The sequence below is a fragment of the Ursus maritimus genome, unplaced genomic scaffold (assembly GCF_017311325.1).
Source record: "Ursus maritimus isolate PB19 unplaced genomic scaffold, ASM1731132v1 scaffold_16, whole genome shotgun sequence".
NCBI lineage: Eukaryota > Metazoa > Chordata > Mammalia > Carnivora > Ursidae > Ursus > Ursus maritimus.
Window position 1 is genome coordinate 12,337,972 of NW_024424008.1, and position 25,058 is coordinate 12,363,029.

Here is a 25,058-nt window from a genome sequence, read left to right on the forward strand (position 1 = left end):
AAAAAAAAAAAAAAAAAAAAAAAAAAAAAAAAATTCCCCTGGTGCCTTAACATGTGCAATCAGATCCTGGCTTTTGCTACTTACTAGCTTTGTGCTTAGTACCGAAGACACAAAGATGAACCAGAAAGAGATGGCCTCCCAGAGCCTACAGACAAGAATAGTTAATTGCATTACAAAGTGATGAGTGGTACACTGAAAAGCACAGGGAGTGTAAGAAAATGCAGAAGAGGTATGGAGCCCACTCAGGAGGATCAGAGGCAGATTTCTGGAACAAGTGACCTCTAAAACAATACCAAAGGGAGTTGCTAAGCCGAAAGAAAGGAAAAAGGCCTTTCTACAGAGGAACCACACACACAAAGGCCCAAAAGAGAAGAAGGACATGGAACAACTAGAGGACTACTAAAGTCCACGGCGCCGTTTCATTCCCAGCAATGTGTCCCTAATTCACCCAGAACGTTAGAAATATGATAAAATTAGAAAGCTGCCATACCTGATACTGGTTATGTTCTATTTGCTTTCCGAAGTTAAGCTCTTTTAATTAAACCTTAGTGACAAACAGTTAAGCATCTGACTCTTGGTTTCGGCTCAGGTCATGATCTCAGGGTCATGAGATCGAGCCCCACATTGGGCTCCATGCTCACTGTGGTGTCTGCTTGAGATTCTCTCCCTCTCCCTCCTCCTCTGCCCCTCCCCCATTCATTTCTCTCTCTCTTTCCCTCTAAAATAAATAAATAAAATCTTAAAAAAAAAAACCTTAGTGACAAACTTCCGCAGAACTAAATCACATAAACATTAATAGTGATGAAATTCAACTGTAAAATTAAATAGAGCAAAAATGCCAGTAGAAACTAAATAAAATAGGTTCCAGTTACTTGTCTTAGGATAAAATGGGTATTAATAATAACTGGACTTATTATGAAATACCATTTAAAGTGTAATTCATGTATCAAGTTCACAGAGAAAAAAGCAGAGGTTGCTTTAACTAATTTCTGTATACACGTTTCCCCCATGAAACAACGTAAAGCAGAGTATAAACGAGGTAAAGCAGAGTATCCCCCGCTTTCCAAAAGTTCACTTTGTGTCACCTCACTTTTAGAAAAGACTTACATGAGTATGGTAATGACTTTTTTCATAAAAACGAAACTCCTCTTTGGATTTCTTTTAGTTAACAAAAACAGGTACTAATGTAGGTCTTTCATAAAAGCAGAGTGGCATAAAGTGAACTTTAAGAACGTGGGGAAGATACCCATATACCAAAAACCTTACAGCAAACTAGATAAAGTAACCCAATTCCTAGATCTTCTAACAGAAAATTATCTTTCAAAAGTAATTCTTGCCCTTCTAAGAAGTTCTATTCTGAGGTAATTTTTTACGGGCATTTTAAAGACCTGAGTTCTAATCCTCTGATATAAATTTACTATAAAATTTGGACAAGCAACATTCTCTCTCCTGATCTGTTACAATTACTGAAAATGAGAAGGTTGCAGTCAATCATCTCAAAACAATGACATTCTTTGTGTGAGACATATAGCATCATATTATGGAAATTACAAGAGCTTTGCAGAGCTTCTTTCTGCAAGATTTATCTTTCTATCTGAAACAACTAAAAACAGAAATAAAAAACAGAAACAACAGTATTTAACACACTGGACATCAGACATTAAAGGGTAGTGATCCCTGAGAGGCAGGAAATAAATGAGGTAAGCTCTAGAATTACACCAGTTTACTATCTGGAAAGCGTTTCCAGGTTCCAGGTCTCCCTGAATTGAGAAGATAGAGCTGGGAGTCTGGAAAGGCCAATGTGGATGGAGTTCATAAGGAAAAGCACCAAAAAGGAGAGTACTACATGGAGAGCCCTTTGGAGATCTGCAGAGGGTCCTCCTCAAGTCATCAGCTGAGTTCTGATCTGTGAAGATATTAAGGTCTGAGAAAGAACCACTAAGCAGGGCTAGGGGGAACAATCTCCAAAGCTCATAAATGGTCTACAACTGTTTCTTCAGAAGAGTTTGTTTGAATTGGGAGTAAAATAAGCCCTAGACTAAATGCTGCTTCAGTTCCCCTTAACAAAGCTTAAAAATAGGACCTAAAATAAATGCATCCCAGAGCAAAGCTCAAGAATATAGGAAGATAACAATGTTTATTACCCAACAAAGTAAAATTCACAATGGCTGGCACCCAATCGAAAATTGCTAGGCATAAACCGAAGTAGGAAAATATCCATAATGAGGAGAAAAATCAATCAAAACCAACACAGAAATCACAAAAACAACAGATTTACTCGACAAAAACTTTAGGATAGTTATTGTAAATGCATTCTCTGTTGATAAAGTTAAAGGAAAGATCAAGCAGATTAAGCAGATACATAGGAGATACTAAACAAGCCCAAATCCTAATTGAATTTGTATGAATGAAAACTACAGTGTCTGAGATGAAAAATACACTGGATGGGATTAAAATCAGAATACACATGGCAGAAGATAACATCAGTGAACTCCAAGACAAAGCAATAAATATTATCCAAAATGAAACAAGAAAAAAAATCAGGATGGTGGGGCAGCTGAATGGCTCAGTCAGTTAAGCATCTTTGACTCCTGATTTCGGCTCAGATCATGATCTCAGGGTTGTGGCATCAAGCCCAACATTGGGCTCCATGCTGGGCATGGAGCCTGCTTAAGATTCTCCCTCTCCCTTTGCCCCTCCCCCCATTCCTTCTCTTAAAAAAAGGGGGGGTGGAGCACTAGTGAGCTCCAGGACAACCTCAGTAGTCTAATATATGTATGTTTGGAGTCACCAAAGGAACATGGGACCAGAAAAATATATGAAGAAATAACAGCCAAAGATTTTCCAATTTGATGAAAACTATAAACCCACAGATCTAAGAAGCAACAAACTTCAAGCATAAGAAACATGAAGAAATGACACCAAGACACACCACAATTAAACTGCTTAAACCAGTGACAAAAAGAAAAATCCTAAAAGCAACTAGAGATGGATAAAGAAGATGTGGTACATGCATACAATGGAATATTAGTCAGCCATAAAAAAGAATGGAATCCTGCCATTTGCAACAACATGGATGGAACTAGAGTGTATTATGCTAAGCAAAATAAATCAGAGAAGACAAATACCATATGATTTCACTCATATGTGGACTTTAAGAAATAAAAGTGATGAACACAGGAAAGGAAGGAAAAATAAAATAGGATAAAACCAGAGAGGGAGGTAAACCATAAGAAACTCTTAACTACAGGGAACTGGAACAGGAACTACAGGGTTGCTGGAGGGGAGATGGGGGGGGGGATGGGGTAACTGGGTGATGGGCATTAGGAGGGCACTTGATGTAAATGAGCACTGGGTGTTATACCCAACTGATGAATCACTAAAATGAAACTAATCATATAATAGTTAACAAACTTGAATTAAAACTGAAAAAAAAAAAGCAACTAGAGAAAGACATATCATATAAAGAAGAACAAATATAAAAAATGGCAGCAGACTTCTCAACAGAAACAATGCAAACAGGAAAACTGTGAAACATCTTTGTAACACTGAAAAAAAAACCCCAAAAACTCACCCTATTAAACCAGAATTCAATTTCCAGTTAAAGTATCTTTCAAAAATGAAAGTGAGGGGCGCCTGGGTGGCTCAGTCTATTGAGCATCAGACTCTTGATTCCATCTCAGATCATGATCTCAGGGCTTTGAGACCGAGCCGCGGATTGGACTCCATGCTCAGTGCAGTCTGCTTGAGATTCTCTCCCTCTCCCTATCCCTCCCTTCCTGTCCCTCCCCCTGCTTGCACACTTTCTCTCTAAAATAAATAAATAAAGTTTTTTAAAAAAATGAAGGTGAAAGAAAATCTTCATTAGTCATAATAATAAAGGCTTTGAGGTCACACATACCTGGTTTAAATGCTGCTTCTGTCTCTTACTAGCTGGGTGACCAATAACAAGTTATTGTTATGGTATCAATAATATCAATTTTTACTACCAATTAAGTGCTTACTATAAATGGGTCACGTATTATGCCAAGTATTTTGTGTACATATAATCTCGTTTAATTCTCACAATTCAGAAACACTTGTTATTAACCTTGTTTTATAGAAATGCTGGAAACGTCGACTGACTGAACCCAAAGTCCATGCTCTTAACCACTGTAATATACCACCTGGGCCTCAATCTTCCGTTTTTAAAATTAAGTAACAGTAGGTACTTCACGGCGTGACGGTGAAGACTAAATGAGACATTACATGTATATAACTAGTACGATGCCTGACACATCGCAGGCACTCAGTAAATGGGCGCTGTTATGATACAGTCATACTTACCGTACATCTCATCTTCCAATCCATGAACAAAGGCTCCACAAGCTCCTGACTCTATCAAGTTCACAGCTCCCGTATCTATTTCTTCCTTGGGAGCATCGTCTCCCCATTTTCTGCCACTGGAAAACTCCCCTGAGCTATAAAGTTCCTTGGCACGTTCATGTGCAGTGCGTTTTCTCTGTAAAGGACAATGACAATTACCACTTGCAGGAGGTTCATGAGGGAATGGTAAGATTTATTCTGAGAACATGGGAAAGTAGGAAATAAGACTGCTCTCTGACAGTTACATTTTCAAAAAAAAGTACTCAACCGATCAGAGCAAAGAAATGCAAATTCAACGTAAAGAAAGACCAAGGTGCACAGTCTGTCACAGCAGATAATAATCTTACTAAAGATAGCAAAAGAGGGGCGCCTGGGTGGCGCAGTTGTTAAGCGTCTGCCTTCGGCTCAGGGCGTGATCCCGGCGTTATGGGATCGAGCCCCACATCAGGCTCCTCCGCTATGAGCCTGCTTCTTCCTCTCCCACTCCCCCTGCTTGTGTTCCCTCTCTAGCTGGCTGTCTCTATCTCTGTCAAATAAATAAATAAAATCTTTAAAAAAAAAAAAAAAGATAGCAAAAGAGTGTGCCGATCGGACAAGTGGTTATGTTTGCCATTGCAACACAGGAAAGGAGAACCAGAGGGATAAATAATAGCAGTGTCCCTCTAGCACCATCCTGGGTAGATAATAAACTGGCCCTAGAAAAGAGGTTTAGTCCCAACAGAAGTCAGTCTGAACTTGGTAACACTGTGCTCTATCTGAGCAACACTCCAGTCACCATCCAACCTTCTGGTAAATTCAGTTTCTACAGTGATTGCCTTAGAGGGAATACACTAGTCAGCCAAGGAAATATCCAGTCCAACCAACAGTTATGGTTCTCATCATGAATAAACTGCCATTCTGCTTTACAGATCAGCCTCTTATGAACCTTCCTGGTGTGAGTCCACATCCTTATGGCTGGTATCTCAAAGGCACTGATGAAATACAGCACCTAAGCCTAGAAGGATGTGGGTCAGACCCAATAGTACAGTTTGTACCCTGTGATGTATCTTAGAAACCCCTGCATTACCCATCCTTCACCATTCACCATGAGCATGCTGTTTTTTTACATTTCCACTCCACTATACACAAAGAACACTTAATTACCAACCACAAATGAAGGCAACACCCTTCAGGAAATCCATAAGGCAATGTTTCATTAAGCAGACAGAAACTCCTCAACCACTCCTAAGAATTTATCTTATGGAATGACTTAAAAGAAGAAAAGATCTAATACGCATGAAGATGATATTCCTCACGTAATTTATAATGGTGAAAAAATAGGACACTCTAAATATATAAGATAGGGCTAAAAAATTATGTCATATCTACTTAAGATATTATACAATCATAAAAATGCAACGTATAAAGTTGACTATTATGAAAAAAAGCATATGATTTAGTGATAAACATAAAAAGTAGACTACAAAATTATCTGAATACAATGATTCAATGTTTAAAACACGCATAAGAGCTGGGGAGTAATATACCAAAATGACAGGAGTCATTGTCTTAGAGAAGTGGGAATATGGGTAAATCATTTCCCTTTCCTTCTATTTATCAAAGAGTCTGAACTGTTTATTTTCACTTTTATAATTTAAAGATTAAGATAATGACAATATTGACTCATATTTAGTCCTGACAGTTACATCACAGAACACGGTCAAGGCTTAAAGGCATTCCATAAGAGGCACTTTGTTACTGTTCAGAGAAAGAATTTACTCATTCTTTCCATGGAGACTGCTGTAGGAGAAAAGGAGTCCTAACATGTCAGTCATACAGTCTCACAAAATAAGATTAGATCTTTGTAGTTTCTAACAAATAGAAAGTTAATCTTACCTCTTCTTTATAAAACACAACCTGTGCTAAGTATTTCATTAAAATAATTTAAAATTTAATGAAGTAACCTGTAATTTGGTTCAAGTTACTAAGATTTTAAACTGAAGTGTAATCTAGTCACCCAACATTTAAATTAACAAATAGATGGGCTGCAAAAGTAAATAAACACAGCTTGGCAGATAGCTGATATTGGTTACAGAAACCCAGTCTGAACAACAAAGAATTCAAGTTACCCTAAGATCGGACATGAGCTTCTTGTCAAGTGTCTGCTCCAAGAAATGAGAACTGACTTGTTCCATTGAGCCCTGTAAAAACAAAGAATCCAGAGCAAATTAAACAACTTTAAAGGCCTGAATATCATCTCAAAATTCAAAGTTTGGAGGAAATTTAAGTGCATAAAGATATCATTTCTTGACAGTAAAGATGCTGAGTTCTGAATCACCACCAAAATAATAAAAACATTAGCAGCAACAGCTATAAGCTAAAGAGAGCTTACTATGTCTCATACACTGTTTATACACATATTAACTAATTTAGTTCCCCTATGAAGTAAATTCTATTATTAGTTCCATTTTATATATGGGGGAAAAAAGAAAAGAAAGTTAAAATAAAAAAAAGAAAAAAGAAAAGAAGGCACTAAAAGGTTAAGTAACTCATTCAAAGTCACAAAGAATATAATTTACAGAGCTGGGCTTTAAACCCAGGTTCCAGAATCCCTTGCCTCAACCTCTACTCTCCACAGTCTCTGCATTCCTTTTCATTCCAGTCTTTCCATTCATTTGTTTATTCGGTCACTCATTTAATAAAACAGATATTTCTTTAGCAACCACTCAATAATATGCCTACGGTCACCAGGAACAGCAATACAAAAGACATCAATTCCACACTCAACGATCTCACAGACTAGTGAGGGAAACTGACAAGTAAAATAGATAACTGTGTTATGGTACAAAATGCTACTAAAGGGTAGTATGGGAAACTCAGAGAACAAGCAGTGTAGGGTGGAGGCAGGGGAATTGGTAATCATAAGTGCAAACGCATAAAGAGAGAATGCCATGCGGGAAACATCAAGTGGTTCTAGGAATGGGACACAGGATAGGGGTGCCAAAAATGAAGCAGGATGGTTAGGGATCAGATCATAAAGGGCCTTTGTCATGACTCTTTATCATGTTTGTTATGGAAGGAGTTTGCCCTAATTCTGAATAACCAGATAATCTTTTCTCAATAATGAGCTCAAGAGTGTATAAAATATTGGGGCGCCTGGGTGGCACAGTGGTTAAGCGTCTGCCTTCGGCTCAGGGCGTGATCCCAGGGTTCTGGGATCGAGCCCCACATCAGGCTCCTCCGCTATGAGCCTGCTTCTTCCTCTCCCACTCCCCCTGCTTGTGTTCCCTCTCTCGCTGGCTGTCTCTATCTCTGTCGAATAAATAAATAAAATCTTAAAAAAAAAAAAAAAGAGTGTATAAAATATTTTACTTATATTTAAAACAGTTATTTCTAAAAAATCCCATTGAGGAATGGAAATTATCCTTATTTTTTAATTTTTTTTTTTAGGTAATCTCTCCGCCCAACGTGGGGCTCAAACTCACAACCCCGAGATCAAGAGTCACATGCTCTACCAATTGAGCCAGCAAGGCACTCCAAATTATCCTCATTTTTTAGATGAGAAATTGAGGCTGAGAGATTTGGTAACTTGCTCATTACAAATAAGGAAGAAACACAGATTTACACCTCATGAACATCATCTTAGCAGCAATGTGACTAATGAACCAGAAGGAATAAGAATGAAGCAGAGAAACAGGTTGGCAGGCTATTAGAACAGGTCCTAGACATTCTTCAAGAATATACTGGCAACTTTCTCTAATTCCTAAGTTAGCAAATATGGAAATGCTTACAGAGGATCAGACTTCTCCAATCACATTTTCCACAGAAACTTACATGTTCTATGGAAATACCCTCACCCAAGTTAACACCTCTCCTACACTCCAGGAGAGCAATTGTTGTACCATCTTCACGTAAGTAGTTTCAAATATACTGTTTCTTATTTCTACGTGGTACAGTTGATGGCTTTCTTTGTTACACAGATCTGAGCCAATATCAAATCTAACATTCATGTTTTTAATTCGAACATCAACTTTGTGAGTAAGAACTCTAAATTTTTAAGCCCTCCTCAACTTTCTCTTTAGTTTTACCACCAGCATTAACAGTTAGCTTTTTAGGGGGCACTTTTTTTTTTCTAATAAAGAATTAAGCTTCTTTTTGTTGTTTTTTTTTTTTTAAGATTATATTTATTTATTTGAGAGAGAGAGCGCACAAGCAGGGGGAGCAGCAAGCAGAGGGAGAGGGAGAAGCAGGCTCCCTTCTGAACAAGGAGCCTGATGTGGGGCTCGATCCCAGGACCCTGGGATCATGACCTGAGTTGAAGGCAGATGTTTAACTGACTGAACCACCCAGGTGCCTCTGTTTTGTTTTGTTTTTTAAGTAAGCTCTATGCCCAGCGTGGGGCTTGAACTCACAACCCTGAGGACAAGAGCCACGTGCTCTACTGACTGAGCCAGCCAGGTGCCCCAAGAATGAAGTTTTAATGACTTCACAGTGAACTACTCTAAATCCCTAGTCTCACTGGCCCCTCTCTAGTGCCTTTAGCTGAGCTCTCTCCCAACACAGTAGCAAAGAGGGGGTACTATCCAAATTCCAGCCTCAAAAAATTACATATCATTATTTGCAACAAATTTCCTGTTATCTGAGAATATGTGAAGCTTTCCATTTCAGTCCACAATTACCAACAGCCCTGTAACATAATAATCCACTTGAAAAACGTTGAGACCTAAACTAGTACACACCCAGTGGAAACAGAGAAGGGAGAGATTCAAGAGATGTCAAGAAGGTAGAATTGCTAAGAGTTGATGACTTACTGGATATGGGACACAGAAAGAATTCCCAAATGCCTCTGGGTTTACAACTGGGTAAACGATGGTATCGTTCATGAAAGTGCTAGAGGAGTAGATGCGGACCAAAAAGATGAATTTATTATAAAGTCCAGCTCACCAATCAGAAAAACATCTACAGTCTTGTCTACTTTAACCAAGACAAATACATTCCGATAAGCTCTCTCCAATTACTACTACTTAACAACCTGTATTTGTAACACTAAGAAAACCATGATATTTAACAAACAAGTGTGTCAAACCTTTCAAAGCAAAAACTGCTCAATTATAGCTGCTCAATAATAACTTAAGTCTATGCACCAGCCTCTAGCTTCTACCCAATTAGGTGATAAAGTAAATGCTACCCTCCACCCCAAAAACGGAACTACCATGTGAGACAGAAAACTGACACTGGGGGCACCTGGGTGGCACAGCGGTTAAGCGTCTGCCTTCGGCTCAGGGCGTGATCCCGGCGTTATGGGATCGAGCCCCACATCAGGCTCCTCCGCTATGAGCCTGCTTCTTCCTCTCCCACTCCCCCTGCTTGTGTTCCCTCTCTCGCTGGCTGTCTCTATCCTGTCGAATAAATAAATAAAATCTTTAAAAAAAAAAAAAAAAAGAAAAGAAAACTGACACTGACTAAGCCATCCACATTTGCCCTGGGAAAGACTAGCCCTTATGACTACAGACATAACAACCTACAATCTATCTGTAAATATTATCACTTTTAAGGTCAAACACTTCTGGAGTCTTATAAAAAAGGTTTAACCCTTACTGAATAGGAGAAATTAAACATCTTAAGAAGAAATCACTGAACTAAGGACTATATTCTAGATAGAACACCAATTACCATGATTAATTTCACAGTAATGCTGTATCCTAAATTGTCCCATGGCGCTGCATACTTCGCAATCAACTTTTTTTGCCTCAGTTACAGCATAACTGAAAACCAACCTTTCACACGGTTTTGAATTTTCTGAAATAGCCTACATCTGAAATTTTTCATCCTGCTAGAAGTCAAGGAGAATGGAGACTATTGATTTTTTTGCACAAGATGGACTTAAATTTAAAGCCTTATCATTTAAGTTCTTGAAGAACCTGGCTTCTGCTTTCCTCTTGAGCTTTATCTTCTTGCACATTCCCCACGTTTAACATTATTCACCCCCAAACCAAAAAGTATTAACTGCTCGTACTTCAGTATGATATTGTAGTTTAGTATAATATTAGCATGCATGATAATCGTACTCCTTCCGCATCTCTGCTTATATTTTCTCCTTCCCTACTTATTTACCTGCTAACTTATATTCATCCTTCAAAAATCAGTTTAGGAATCATCTCCTCACAAGATGAAAGCAGAGAGGGAGACAAACCATAAGGAACTCTTAATCTCAGGAAACATACTGAGGGTTGCTGGGATGGAGGGCCATGGGAGGGATGCGGTGGCTGGGGGATGGACACTGGGGAGGGTATGTGTTGTGGTGAGCGCTGTGTATTGTGTAAGACTGATGAATCACAGACCTGTACCCCTGAAACAATAAATACATTATATGTTAGTAATTTTAAAAAAAAGTAGTAGAGAAAGGTTAAAAAAAAAAAAATTTAAGAAAGAAAAGAAATCGCCTCCTCCACGAAGCCTTCTTTCGCTATGTTAGGTGCTCTTTCCTAGGAGTACCAGGCATTGTAATTAACTGATTGCTTACGTCAGCTTACCAGAGACTATCAACTCTTTTGAAGACAGACACTATATGCTCAGTGTTTGCTGACTTGATGAACATATGGTCTGAAAACTATATGCAATTTACCTGATGACAGCTTTGTCTACTCAAGTGTTGGAGTGGGGGAGTTTACCTCTTTGCTTACACAGAGGAACCAGGAAATCAGCAGGGTATTAACTGTACAAGCACAGTTCTCAATGTGTAACTGGACCACCACTAGGAAGAGAATCCACATGGGTTTTAAATCATGAATTGTCATTTACTATCTGTGTAGCCTCTGATAAGTTACATCTCTTTTCTAAACCTTATTTTGTTACTTACAAAATGAATACCAGAACACCTACCTCTAAGAGTTTAAAAGAATTCAAAATTATCTGCAAAAACTGAGTGTTTATGAGGGTATATATGTATAAATATGTGCATATGATCAGAAGTGCCTAGTTTAGTAGGCTAAGGACTCTATCAATAGTAACAATGATTATTATCAGTAAGATTAGATTGTTAGTTATTTTTAAGTACAAACATAATTACCTATGTAATTTGGAGCTATTTGGATCTAAAATCATTGAATTTAAAACATAAAGTGCCTGACTCAAGATAGAGTCATCTAAGCGAAAACCCTTTCAATTCACCAGTGTAATTCATTATTCATATAGCTTTACATAGATAAATCTCAGATCCTGTGGGGTACGAAAATGAAAAATGTGAATGACCCTGCCTTAAGGATTACTCTTCTAAACTGCCAACTCAGATGCAGATGTATCACTGAATTATCCCTCTAAAACACCCCTCACACATACAGCACACTACAGATGCTCAATAAAACCTGAACGAAAGAATTTGATGAACTGAATTGTTCTCGATTTTAAAATATTCACCAACCAAAACAAAGCTTTAAAATGTGAATTCAGGGGTGCCTGGGTGGCTCAGTCGTTAAGCATCTGCCTTCAGCTCAGGGCGTGATTCCGGGGTCCTGGGATCGAGCCCCGCATCGGGCTCCCTGCTCTGCTGGGAGCCTGCTTCTTCCTCTCCCACTCCCCCTGCTTGTGTTCCCTCTCTCACTGGCTGTCTCTCTCTCTCTCTGTCAAATAAATAAATAAAATCTTTAAAAAAAAATAAAATGTGAATTCAGGGATGCCTGGGTGGCTCAGTCGGTTAAACGTCTGCCTTCGGCTCAGGATCGAGTCCCGCATCGGACTCCTTGCTCAGCAAGAAGCCTGCTTCTCCCTCTGCCTGAGGCTACCCCTCCTCGTGCACACGCGCGCACGTGCACGCGCACACATGCTTTCTCTCACAAATAAATAAATAAAATCTTTCCCCTCCAAAAAAGTGAATTCAAAACTAAACTCAGTAACGACTGGCTTGTTTAACTCTATTTTCTTGCAGACAATCAAAACGCTCTATAAGCAGGTAATACTGAAACCATCCAAATTCCTATTATTCCATGAAAATGCTTCAAACAAGTTTCAGCAGTTACCCTATAAATACTGGTCTTAGGAGTGGGGCTATCACTGGATCTGCGTCCATACAGTTAGGTTCAAAGTATTTAGCCAACAATCTTACTAAGACTGGCAGAGCTGGAGGCCCTCAAAAGGGAAGTATCCAAAAAGAATCTTAGACTTTCTTGCTGTGACACTTATATACATTTTTATAAATACATACACATATGTATAAAATACATACATATAAATACAAAGCAATTATTTTTACTATTATTTTCCTTTTTCTTCAGGCCTTTGGCTGTCTCATATGCTAACAAGGTTAAACAGGCTTCTCTTTAAAATTCCTTCTAGTTCTAAAAGACTGCTTCTCCGTAGGAAAGGGGGCCATTTCTTTTTATTTTCAGAAATACTAAGGTTTCTAAAAGTGAATTATACCTGTCCCTACCTGTAGTTCTCAAAGTATTTGTACAAGCGTAACAGGCAACATGTTCACTAAAGAAAGTATAACTTACCAATAGCTTTGCAGCTTGAACTCGAACCACCCAGGAACCATCACTGACCATGTGACAAATTTTTCCAAATGCATCATCAACTAACCGAATTTCTTCATTAGAAGAAGGAATTGGGACAATGCTAAAAGAAAAAACCACAAATGACAAAACATCAGCCTAAAGCTGCAAGTTCAATAAACTGAGACTGACCAAGGAAAACTGGCACGGACACACACACACACACACACACACAAAATGACAACTGAGGAACTCAAATCCAAGAGTGATGGAATACATTTCAAAGTGAAGAAATCACTCTGGGAGTATGAAACAACACGTTAGTTACACTGCAAATTCAAGTGTTTAGCCCACCAAAAGGTTCAAATATTTACAATGATACCAAAAACTAGCTACCACAGAACATTTTATATCTTTAAGTTTATTCTCTCCTATAATTGCATTGCTTTCAATATAGTAAACCATAGAATAAATCAATATAAAACATACTTGCAAATCTGATCCTAGAAGAGGCAATTTCCAGTTAGTCTTTTCTTTTTTCTTTTTCTTTTTTGGGGGGAATTTTTAGGTTATTAACTCATTCTGGTTTGCCAATTTTAGCAGGCACTTTAATGAAGAGGAAAAAAACCACTTCTTTTTCTTATACAAGGAGCACTTCTATAAAATAAAATAATATTTGTCTACTTCAAAGAATCATTGTGAGAATGATTTAATTACTATGAAATCATTTTTAATGAGGAAAACACTACATAAGGGATCATTATTCTCAAACTCACCTAGTATCTTTATCTGGCATTTGTATTTATTGAAATGGGCCCCAAATAATTTTAAAGATTAAAAAAAAGGGTGAAGGGGGGGTGCTACATAGCACTTGAGAAAGACAATCCAATCTCTTCATTTACAGATGAGGAGGTTGGGACCCGGAGAGGAAGTATCTTTCCCAGGGTACACAGAAAGTTCATGGCAGAGCTGAAAAACAAGGACCAAGCACCCTGATTATCAGGATCTGTACTTTCTCCCTATTCCACAATGCTTTCTAAAAATCTAACCAACATTCCTTTTCTGGAGGAGGGCTTTTTGCATGCTGGGAGAAGAATGGCTTAGCAGTGAACAAAAGCTGGCTTACACCCACACTGACCTTTCGGGATAGAGCTGACTGACAACCCAGATAAGTTGGACTGCAGCGCTGCGCACTTGTTCATAGTCATCAGACAGCAACTTACAGGCCTGCAAACAAAGATTCCAAAAGTCTGTCAGTTCTGTGTCCTCCCAGGTGATGTTCAAACTATTTTCAAAATGAAGACAGGGTGGCTGGATAAGGATGCCAATCAAAATACTTGTGGGTAGTTTCAGCTTCTTGAACCTTTGCCCAAAAAAGAATTCTTGGCCTCTGTGAGCTACTCTAGCTATGTTCTGTGTTCTGACTCCCACCCCATGTCAGAAGGCAGAACCACAGATTGATGGACAGCACAAAAGCCATCTAGAACAGCATCGATCCTAGCAAAGTCTGCTGGGAGCCCATAGTGCTGCTCTCACAGGCTCAAACACCAAATAAGGTATTTTTCCCTTTCTGTAAAATCAAAGCACGAATTTCTGACTGACAGTCTGAAAACTCAAGTACTCTAAATAAATGTATAATTTTAATGCTAGGCTTCCAAAAGAGGCCAGATTTTTCTGCTTTCCTTTAGTCTGAAATGGAGTATCCTTACTTCACCTACATGGCAACACCCTAGACTTCACTAACACCCAGAAGTACTCCATTTCTAGAATTTGAAAACCCTATATTCCATGCTCTCATCATAACATGTTACTCCACCAGCTCTTCCATTTCCATGAATTAATCCATCACATTTGCTCTTCAGTCCCACTTAACCTACCTATCCGTTTAACCAGGGTTTCTCAACCTCGGCTCTACTGACATTGTGAACTGTACAATTCTTTGTTGTGAGGGCTGTCCTCTACGTGGTTAACGTATTTAGCAGGATCCCTGGCCTGTACCCACTAGACCATAATAGCACCACACCCCTGCCCTCTTACCCAGCAGTTGCAAAAGCCAAAATAGCTCCACACTTCTGATTGCTCCCAAAGAGTAAAATCACCCTGGTTGAGAACCACTTCTTTAATCCCACCCTTTTTCTCCAAATGAGCCACCTTCTCCTTGCTCCATAGCCTTCCATTACTTCAGTTCCAACAGCACCGTTTACAACCCCCTCAAGACTTCTGCTACAGCTGCTCCAAAAACCCAACACTTTCTGTATTGCTCACAAGGGCAGCAGAGCACTAGCAAAGACTGCACTCTCTAGGGGACTGGTGGCTCATGAGCTGGAACTTTATTGGCCCTACTCTGAAATCTTTTACACCCCTGCTTTCCACTTCCATTACCCAAGGCAGCTTGTCTTACCTCCCCCACTGGGCCCCATCCCACTTCCAGCCATAAGGCTACGTGTTTATCGAAGAAAAATCAAATTTCTCAAGCACAAATTCTCCCAACTATTCCATAATTTATAAATTCATTTATACCTGTATTCTCCCATTCCTGTTTCCTCAACGTCTGAGAAAAAAGTATCCTAATTCCTAATTCTTCTACTTTTACTATGGATCCCGTCATCTCCTCACACAGGTCCTTCCAAAATAGGTCCTATTTGTGATCCTCTATTATAGCCCCCTATTTATTTACTGCACTACTCACATGCCATGATTATTGTGTTTATTTGTTATCGCCTGTCTCACCCAAGAGAATGTGAAGGGCATGGATCCTATCCAACAAGCTCAGTGTTGTACAACTAGCATTAGGTGCTCATTAATATTTGTTGGATGAATCAGCTCACGAATCTCATTTTCTGCCTCAAGGAACTTACTCCACCATTTATCCCCCTTTGTCTCTTTCTATCATCAACTTTTCCCCAAACACTGGCTCTCCCTTCAACACATAAACATAGGTAGCAGCTATCTTTAAAATACAATGGATAAAATCTTTAAAAAAATAAAATAAAATAAGGTGCCTGGGTGGCTCAGTCAGTTAAGCGTTTGCCTTTGACTCAGGCCATAATCCCAGGGTCCCGAGATCGAAGGAGCCTGCTTCTCCCTCTCCCGCTCCCCCTGCTTGTGTACTCTCTCTCTCTAATAGATAAATAAAATCTTTAAATAATAATAATAATAATAATAATAATAATAATAATAATAATAATAATAATAATAAAATACAAAAAGCCCTCCCTTTCTACCATCTTCCATCCTGCCATCCTATTATAGCCAGTTTTTTTTTTTAAGTTTGTTTATTTATTTACTTATTTATTTACGTAATCTCTATCCCCAACATGGGGGATATGCTCCTCCAACTGTGCCAGCCAGGTGCACCTAGCCAAATTTTTTTTAAGTATAGTCAATAATCACTATTGAACTGCCTCACCTCAATTGACCCGCCTCACCTCAATTGACCCTAATCTGGCTCCCACCCCCAACACTCTTACTAATATTGTTCTCCTCAAACTCACTAACAGCTACCTTGTTGCTAGGTCCAGTGGGTACACTTCAGTCCTATTCTACCGGACCTCTTATCAGCATTTGACAATTGACTATGAGAACCCCCTTCTGCCTTTTCTGGAATATATTTTTCCTCCTCCTCCAACTGGCTGCTCCTCAGCTCCTTTCTTCTGTCTACCTCTTAAATGTTGGACCTTACCCATGGCTTCCATGCTTGGTCTGTCAATCTTCTTACTTACCCTCAGTATCCACATGCCCCTAGATGAGGATAGTTTCAATTATCCACCTCTAGCTCTGCTCTCTTCTGAATTCCAGACCTTCACAACTATCCACAGCCTGGAATTTTCCTCATGGGTGTCCCACCAACCCTTCAAACTAACATAACCAAAACCGGTATCTACTTAATTATGGTACTTAATTCAACCTTCTCTTTTTTTTTTTTAAAGATTTTATTTATTTATTTGACAGAGAGAGAGAGAGAGACAGCCAGCGAGAAAGGGAACACAAGCAGGGGGAGTGGGAGACGAAGAAGCAGGCTCCCATCGGAGGAGCCTGATGTGGGGCTCAATCCCAGAACGCTGGGATCACGCCCTGAGCCGAAGGCAGACGCTTAACGACTGAGCCACCCAGGTGCCCCTCAACCTTCTATCTCAAACACTCCAACATTCCACCCTCACTCCCTTGAGGACCTCATCATTGCTTGCCTTGTTAACTGACATGGTCTTATGCCATTAAATATCTAAATCATCTAACTAACTTCTGAGTTCCCACTCTCTAAGTTTCCTTTAATTATTTGGCTTCCCACAGAGTTTTCCTATAGGGAGAGAAGGTGCTGGTCACACCAACATAACCATTCTGAGCTCATTCTATTTCATTTTCTAAAAGAATAAACTTGGTTTACACATCAGTCATGGGGATTTAACTAACTACCATCTTCCTTTGAAAGATAAAACCATTCTTGGTGCAAAATCTGGTTTCTGACATGGATTTAGACTGCCTGTCTCTAGATTCATTCAATTATTCTACAAGAGAAATACCACCTTGTAAGGCTTTTTCATTAGGCAGTCACTCAGCTTCTCCTAGTGATGCTACAATTTGATTGTGCCTTTCTATCCCAAGGTCTTGGTCATGCTTCTCCAGAAATACTCTAGTATGTCAAGTATGGTGCCCAGAACTGACTTCCTGTCTGGCCCAACCAGAGATCAGGGAGACCATCACTTTCCTTATTCTGAACACTATACTTCTCTTTGTGTACTCTGGTATTCACACTAAGCTACCTAAATCCTCCTCGAAGTCTTTTTTACATGTATTGTTTTTTTAAAGATTTTATTTATTTGTTTGACAGAGAGAGAGACAGCGAGAGAGGGAACACAAGTAGAGGAAGTGGGAGAGGGAGAAGCAGGCTTCCCACTGAGCAGGGAGCCCGATGCGGGGCTCGATCCCAGGACCCTGGGATCACGACCTGAGCCAAAGGCAGACGCTTAACGACTGAGCCACCCGGGCGCCCCTTTTACGTGTATTAATTCTATTCAATTATATATCCTCCATCCTCTTAAAATGTGCATTTTGGATACAACTTCACATTCATCCCAATTAATGTTGTCAGTTGCTATTCTATGTTTTCAAATTCTGACAACTAGTATTCTACTCTCCCAGGTTCATTATCCCTCCTCCCCTTCTAGACAGTAATCATTTAAGGTACCTGATTATAAATTGTTTGGTGTAATTTCAGTCCTCTTTCATGGAGCTGCAACTAGATAATAAAAATATAGTTTAAGTATTTGGGAAAAAAAGATCAATATTCCCAATGTCTCCCCCACAATCTCATCTATTTTCCCCCATTATATCAGATTAACATAGTTCCCGTTAGCCAAAAGCACTGCTATATAAATAAGATATCTGGTCAAAGACTTTTTAGCAGAAACACTGAGAGACTTACTAAATCTAACCCATCAAGTGTCCCAAGGGGATAACAGAAAAATATTCAATAATGACAAGAAGGCTGAAGAAGAAATGGTTAACACCACCTCCCCCTACAACGCACCATCCTTCGCCAGGGACCTGCCGGAGGGATATGACTTGGTACTGTAACAGGTCTAAGTTGTACCCTCCATGTTTCAGAAATAAGGGTGAAAGCAACCAGAAAGGCCCGAGAAAAGCACACCTGCTATACAAGGAATGTCCGCCTTTGAGTTCTGTGATGCCATCATCACATTCCTCAAAGTGTGCATAAGGTACACCCTAGGGTGGTTCAGAAAGCATCCAACATTGGCCATGAACTTAAAAAACAAAAGAAACAAACTAACAAAACTGTCACCATTTAGTTTCCATGATCATGTTTACCATGGCTTTTATAGCTGCTGTTCTGACACGTGGGTCTTGGTCACTGAAGTAATCTCCTATAATCTTCTGGACATCTCTGACAGCTAGGCCTTCTCCATCTTTTGTGACACTTTTCTCCAAAGAGCCAAGATTGCCAAGTAATTGCAGGCACTTATTTCTTACACCATGGGAGGTATCTGAGAGGTGCTATAAAAAGAAAAGAACAAAAGGACATGATTAAGATTGCTTAAACTAAACAAAAAACCAGAAGCAAAGCACTGTATCAACTTTAGGAAAGACTCCAAACACTACATTCTCAACACTGTCTAAGATCATGTTACTTGTGTTTATGTCTTCCAAAAGAACCATAAATCCTTCAAATATAAGATCCCCAATTGTTCATCACTGCATTCCCAACAGCGAGTTTGCCTTAAGAGAAAGTACTTTAAAAACGGCCCCTAAGTTGCATTTTATATGCTATCAAATCTAAAATCAAAACAAAAATTTATTAATTTTTAAAACTTTTAATATTCAGGGCGCCTGGGTGGCTCAGTCGTTAAGCGTCTACCCTTGGCTCAGGCGTGATCCCAACATTCCGGGATTGAGCCCCGCATCAGGCTCCTCCACTGGGAGTCTGCTTCTTCCTCTCCCACTCCCCCTGCTTGTGTTCCCTCTCTTGCTGGCTGTCTCTCTCTCTCTCTCTCAAATGAATAAATAAAATCTTTAAAAAAAAAACAAAAACTTTTAATATTCACACAGAAAATGCAAAAAGCTTAAGTGTACAGCTCAATGAATTTTCGCAAAATGAATACACACATACAATAAGCACCCAGATAAAGAAACAGAACATGACCAACACCCAAGAAACCCCTCTCACCCCCTCCCCCACTAACTACACCACCATCAAAAATAGCCAATATCTTGACTTCTAACACATAGATTAATTTTGCCTATTTCTATACTTGGTAAAATCAAATAGTGTCTGGCCTCTCTTGCTTAATATTATGTTTGTAAGATTCATCCATAATATAGCATATAGCAATGGTTCATTCATTTTCGTTACCATACAGTATTCCATTTGTGACTATACCACAAACCATTGTCGGTAGATGTTTGGTTTTTTTCCAGTTTTTGGCTATTAATAATGCTACCATGATTGTGGTAGCTTGAATGTAGCTTCTATTGGATATAAACAGGATCAGAGTTGCTGGGTCACTGGACATGTATATGTTCAGCTTAAGAAGACACCACCAAGTAGCAAACAGTTTTCCGAAGCAGGTGTACTAATTTAACTAATTTACACTTCTGCCATTGATGCACCGTGTTTCAGTTGTGCCACATCCTTGTCAACACTTAAGTACTGTCAATCTTTTTCATGTTAGCTCTTCTCACCAGTATTTTTAACAAATTATCAGTTATCTATTGCTATACCTAGTCCTATGCTACCGAAGTAAGCTATTTGCATAATGCAGTAACAGGAACCAAAAATACTTTAAAGAGATGTGGTTGTATAGTACATGATAGTATAGCATGGAACTCTGACTTCTAAGCTTTTTACATCCATTGTAAGAAATATCCATTATACTGCAACACAGTATTCACATACAAATATATATACAGAAAGTTTAACAAAACAGTATTTACCCTTACATCATGTGATATACTCTGACATTTTAATTCTATTTTGATTTACAAAAAATACTAATCATGATGGAGTGCCTAGCTGGCTCAGTAGAGCAAATGACTCTTGATCTCAGGATTGCTAAGTTCAGGCCCCACACTGTGTGTAGACATCATTTAAAAATAAAATCCTTAAAAAAAAAATACTAATCATAGCCTATAAAACTGACTGCATTACCCACCAACAGATCACAATGCTCAAAGACACCGGTATAAAGAAAAGTGAATGGTGCCTGAAGTTTTAAAATCTGGGTTCACAGATCTCTTTACAGAAATGTCTGGTTTCGGGACTGGGGGAAGAAATATGTAAGAGCCTGGGACACTGCACCAGAAAGCAAGGAAGATATCAAGGACTAATGGAGTCCAGATCAAAAGGACAAAAGAAACCAGTAAGTAGGGCATTTCCCACTGTCAACATGGACATTACACCAAAAAAAAAAAAAAAAAAGCAATCAAACAAATTCAGAATGTAGAACATTCTATAAGATCAATGACCCAGTTTCTTCGATAAATTTATGGCATTTAAAGAAAAAATAAAAACAAAAGGGGGCATTGTTACTGATTAAAAGAAATTTAAGAGACTATCCAAAGCAATACGTAGGTCTTTTTGGATGCTAATCCAAAAGAAACCAACTATGCAATTAAGGAAATTTTAATATGAACTGGTATGAACTGATATAGAGTAACTGTTAATAATGGCATCATGGCTTTATTTTTTAAAATGATCAGTTATAGATGTATACTGAAGTATTTATGATTTAAATAACATGATGTCAGCTATTTGCCTTAAAATACTAGAGCAAAATAAAAAATAAAAATATGTTGTCTGGAGCAGACAACAACAAAAAGTGAGAGGAGAAAATCTATGAAAAAGACTGCACAGTATAAAAATTGTCAAATGTACACTCAAGACTGGAAATAACAGTAAATCTGCAATTTCCATAATATAAAATATATATACATCTATGAACAGCTTTATAAATATACATATATATATGACCAGCTCCAAATTTCAGCTCTGACTCATAATATGTGTAAATCAGTCAAGAATCAAGTCACCTCTCAGAGCCTCACTTCCTCATCTATAAAGAAAGAACAATAGCTGCCTCAGCTAACTTACATGGTTATCATGAGGCTCAAATAGGGATATAAATGTAAAAAAAAATTGATACACTACAAGCTTAATATGACTATTAGCTATTGTTACCATAATCTATTTTTTTTAAAGATTTTATTTATTTATTTGACAGAGACAGCCAGCAAGAGAGGGAACACAAGCAGGGGGAGTGGGAAAGGAAGAAGCAGGCTCATAGCAGGGGAGCCTGATGTGGGGCTCGATCCCATAACGCCGGGATCACACCCTGAGCTGAAGGCAGACGCTTAACCGCTGTGCAACCCAGGCGCCCCTATTGTTACCATAATCTAAAATAATAAGAAAGGTAGATGGTCACAGATAAAGTATACATATGGTTTCATTACAAGGTAACTACATATATAAATGTCAATACAAAACAAGTATCTTTAGATATTCCCTTCAATTACAAATTTCCCAGGATTTTCTATCTATAAATGAAATCACTGATTTGAAATCACAACAGTCTCTGGAAGTATGCTCAATAATCACGCATTTCTCTTGACCTGTCTTTATTTGCCAATTCCCTATTCTACAGGACCATAAGGATTAAGTGATATGTCTAAAAACACACTCCTGACACCCACTCAGTCCAGAGCTCATTTCCCCACTCAGCTACATGAATAACCTCATGATTTTAAAAACTTTGCTCATTATGTACAGAGTTGGGAATTTGCATCTTAAATACTTAAAAGCTCCACAATACCTATTTTCCTCTAATATATTTATACTGTTACTCCCAAATATCACCAGTCTCCAGCATGAAGAATTACTCTGGTTTCTAATCACTACATGATAAACATACTGACACTAAATTAATAACCAATTCTTGTGATTAGCTAACTAGGCTACCAATACTTTGTATAAGTAATACACACACACACACACAAACTGAACGGACAGGAAGATGTATCAGATAAGTAAATATATTATAGCTGATTCTGGAGCTAGAGTACAGAAAGTACAAGATGAGCCTGGACTATTTTGTTGTGCCAGAGAAGAAGGAAGTATTCGAAGAACAATAGAAAGAAGTCAAAAGAACACAGAAGCCAGCTTAAAGGGGCTCCTATTTGGCCAAATCAGGAAATTTAGTTTTGTTGTTGTTGTTTTTCAAATCAGGAAAATACGAAGACCAAGGTGAATAATTATAGTAACAAACTGTGACCCACTGAATAAATAAGGAATCTGTGAGTTTATAACTGATATAAACAAACCGAAAGTTTGATGACAGAATATTTACATAGTCTCAAAGTGCCACCCTACAAAATACTTACTCATTTCAAAAGGAAAGAATAACTTCACAGTGAATAAACATGACAGACACTATCTTAACCAGGTGATCAAAGCTAACATCATTAGTAATAGGACAAATCAAAACGGTGTAGCGCCTAACAGGATGCAATAAGAGCATCACATCTGTGATATTCTTGCCAAAGGTGGTAACTTCAATCTAATTATGAGAAAATATCAGACAAATCCAAATTCTGGAAGGCTCTACAAAATAGCTATCTTATAATTTTCAAAAATGTCAACATCATAAAATCAAGTAATGACTGAGGAATTATTCCAGATTGAAGAAGACTAAAGAGATGTGACTAAAATGCAAGATGTGGTTCTGAACTGGATCCTTTACCAGTAACAGACATGATTCGTCCAACACTGAAATCTGAGTGAGGTCGGAGGATCAAATGGTAGTATACACTGATGTTACTGTCCTGATTTTGATGATCATATTGAAGTTATGTAGGAAAATATCTTTGTTTATAGAAAATAGACAATGAAGTATTCAAGAGTAATGGGGCACTATGTTAGAACTTATTCTAAAATAGTTCACAAGAAAAGTTCTCTATTACTGGACTTGCAATTTTTCTGCAAGTTTGAGACTTAAAAAAAATTTAACAGCCTAAATACACGTGAAAAAAAATATACAATAAAATATAAAAATATAAAAAATAAAATAACCACATTATTTTATTAACCATGTTATTGGTTATGAACCAATGTTTCATAAACATTAGAAAAATAGGGACAACTGGATGGCTCAGTCGAGCACATGACTCTTGATCTCAGGGTCGTAAGTTCAAGTCCCATCTTGGGTGTAGAGATTACTTAAAAATAAAATCTTGGGGTGCCTGGGTAGCTCAGTTGGTTAAGCATCCAACTCTTGGTTTTGGATCAGATCATGATCTCATGGGTGGTGGGATCAAGCCCTGAATCGGGCTCCATGCTCAGCAGGCAGTCTGCTTGAAGAGTCTCCCTCTGCCCCTCCCCCCTGAGTGTGTGCACACAAGTGCTCTCTCTCAAATAAATAAATCATTTTTAAATAAATAAAATCTTAAAAAAAGAAAAACATTACATTATCCATAGGAATAAGTGTATTTTTAAGAACATAAAAAGAAAGAGGCAGCAATAACAGAACCACACCCAAAGAGGTTCAGAGAATGCCTCAAGAAGTATAGGAAGCTTTGCAGACAAAGTGGATTCCATAAACTGTTTCACCTCTTGTCTGAGAGGCAAAGTAGCATAGCTGAATGAGCAGGAACTGAAGTCAGACAGACCCAGGTCTGACTGCTGGTCCTGCTACGTAGTCTCTATGTGATCTTCACTAACCCCCACAAATTTTTAGAAATCCTTACTTTGTAAAAATAGTAATAATATCCTCTACCATGAAGTTCTGTGGTGAGTATACTAAGTGAACTCATTTAAGAATTACTGTATGGGGGGCGCCTGGGTGACTCAGTTGGTTAAGCGTCCAACTCTTAATTTCAGCTCAGGTCATGATCTCAGGATTGTGGGATCCAGCCCTGCACTGGGCATGAAGCCTGCTTGGGATTCTCTCTTCCCCCCTTCCTCTGCCTCTACACCTGTGTCCTCGCACTCACTCGCTCTCGCATTCTCTCTGTCTCCCTCCCCAACCCCCCCAAAAAGAACTACTGTATGTAAAATTAGCTAATAGTGTCTGGGACATAACGGACATTCAGTAACCACAAGTGCCTAGCATAGTGCCAAGCATTTAGCATGTACTTAAAAAAAAAAAAAAACAACTACTTAAGAAGAAAAGGAGAACAGGTAAGGAACAGAAGACCAACTGATGGCAAAAAACAGAAAATGGAGAGGAGTCAGAGGTAAGAGTGGGCACCTAGATGAAATAGGTCTGCTGATCTGGATCACACAAGCATGAGCTTTCTAGTGATGGCTATCTAACAACAACAGGGCAGTCTGTCATGAAACGTAGAGAGCACCTATTAATGGCTCACACCAGAATGCTCCAGGAGAAGAGTCCTGAATTAAGTACAAACCTAGACTTGGTGAGAAGCTATGTCCTACGTGGATATGGGATGGGCAGGTAGGCTTACTTGGAAAAGAGAACAAAGGAAACCTGGGAGAAAGCCACTATGCTGAGAGGGTGGGGCACTCAGAAACAGAACGTCTCATTATAAAAATGGTTCACTCAAACGTTTTAGATCCGAGTTAATTCTTGCCTCCAAGTAATTTAGGCTGCAAAATGTCCTCACATACCTTATATATAGTTAAAGCTCAAAATTATCAATCAAATTAAGACAGTGAAACTGAGAAATTATGAGAAACTTCAGATGTGAAGCTGACAA

At 38.6% G+C, this 25,058-nt stretch overlaps 1 protein-coding gene across 3 annotated transcripts in view; it reads right to left on the minus strand.

Annotated features, from left to right (window-relative positions):
- Window positions 1-25,058, minus strand: part of INTS4 (integrator complex subunit 4) — a 110,481-nt gene that overhangs the window by 46,145 nt on the left and 39,278 nt on the right. For all 3 annotated transcript variants that reach the window (XM_040630903.1, XM_008707380.2, XM_040630902.1), the window contains exons 5-10: window positions 18,660-18,845; window positions 18,019-18,069; window positions 13,972-14,060; window positions 12,837-12,957; window positions 6,474-6,545; window positions 4,327-4,501 (exon numbers count right to left, since the gene is read on the minus strand). In XM_040630903.1, the coding sequence (XP_040486837.1) occupies window positions 4,327-4,501; window positions 6,474-6,545; window positions 12,837-12,957; window positions 13,972-14,060; window positions 18,019-18,069; window positions 18,660-18,845 (694 nt within the window). The remainder of the gene's footprint in view (window positions 1-4,326; window positions 4,502-6,473; window positions 6,546-12,836; window positions 12,958-13,971; window positions 14,061-18,018; window positions 18,070-18,659; window positions 18,846-25,058) is intronic.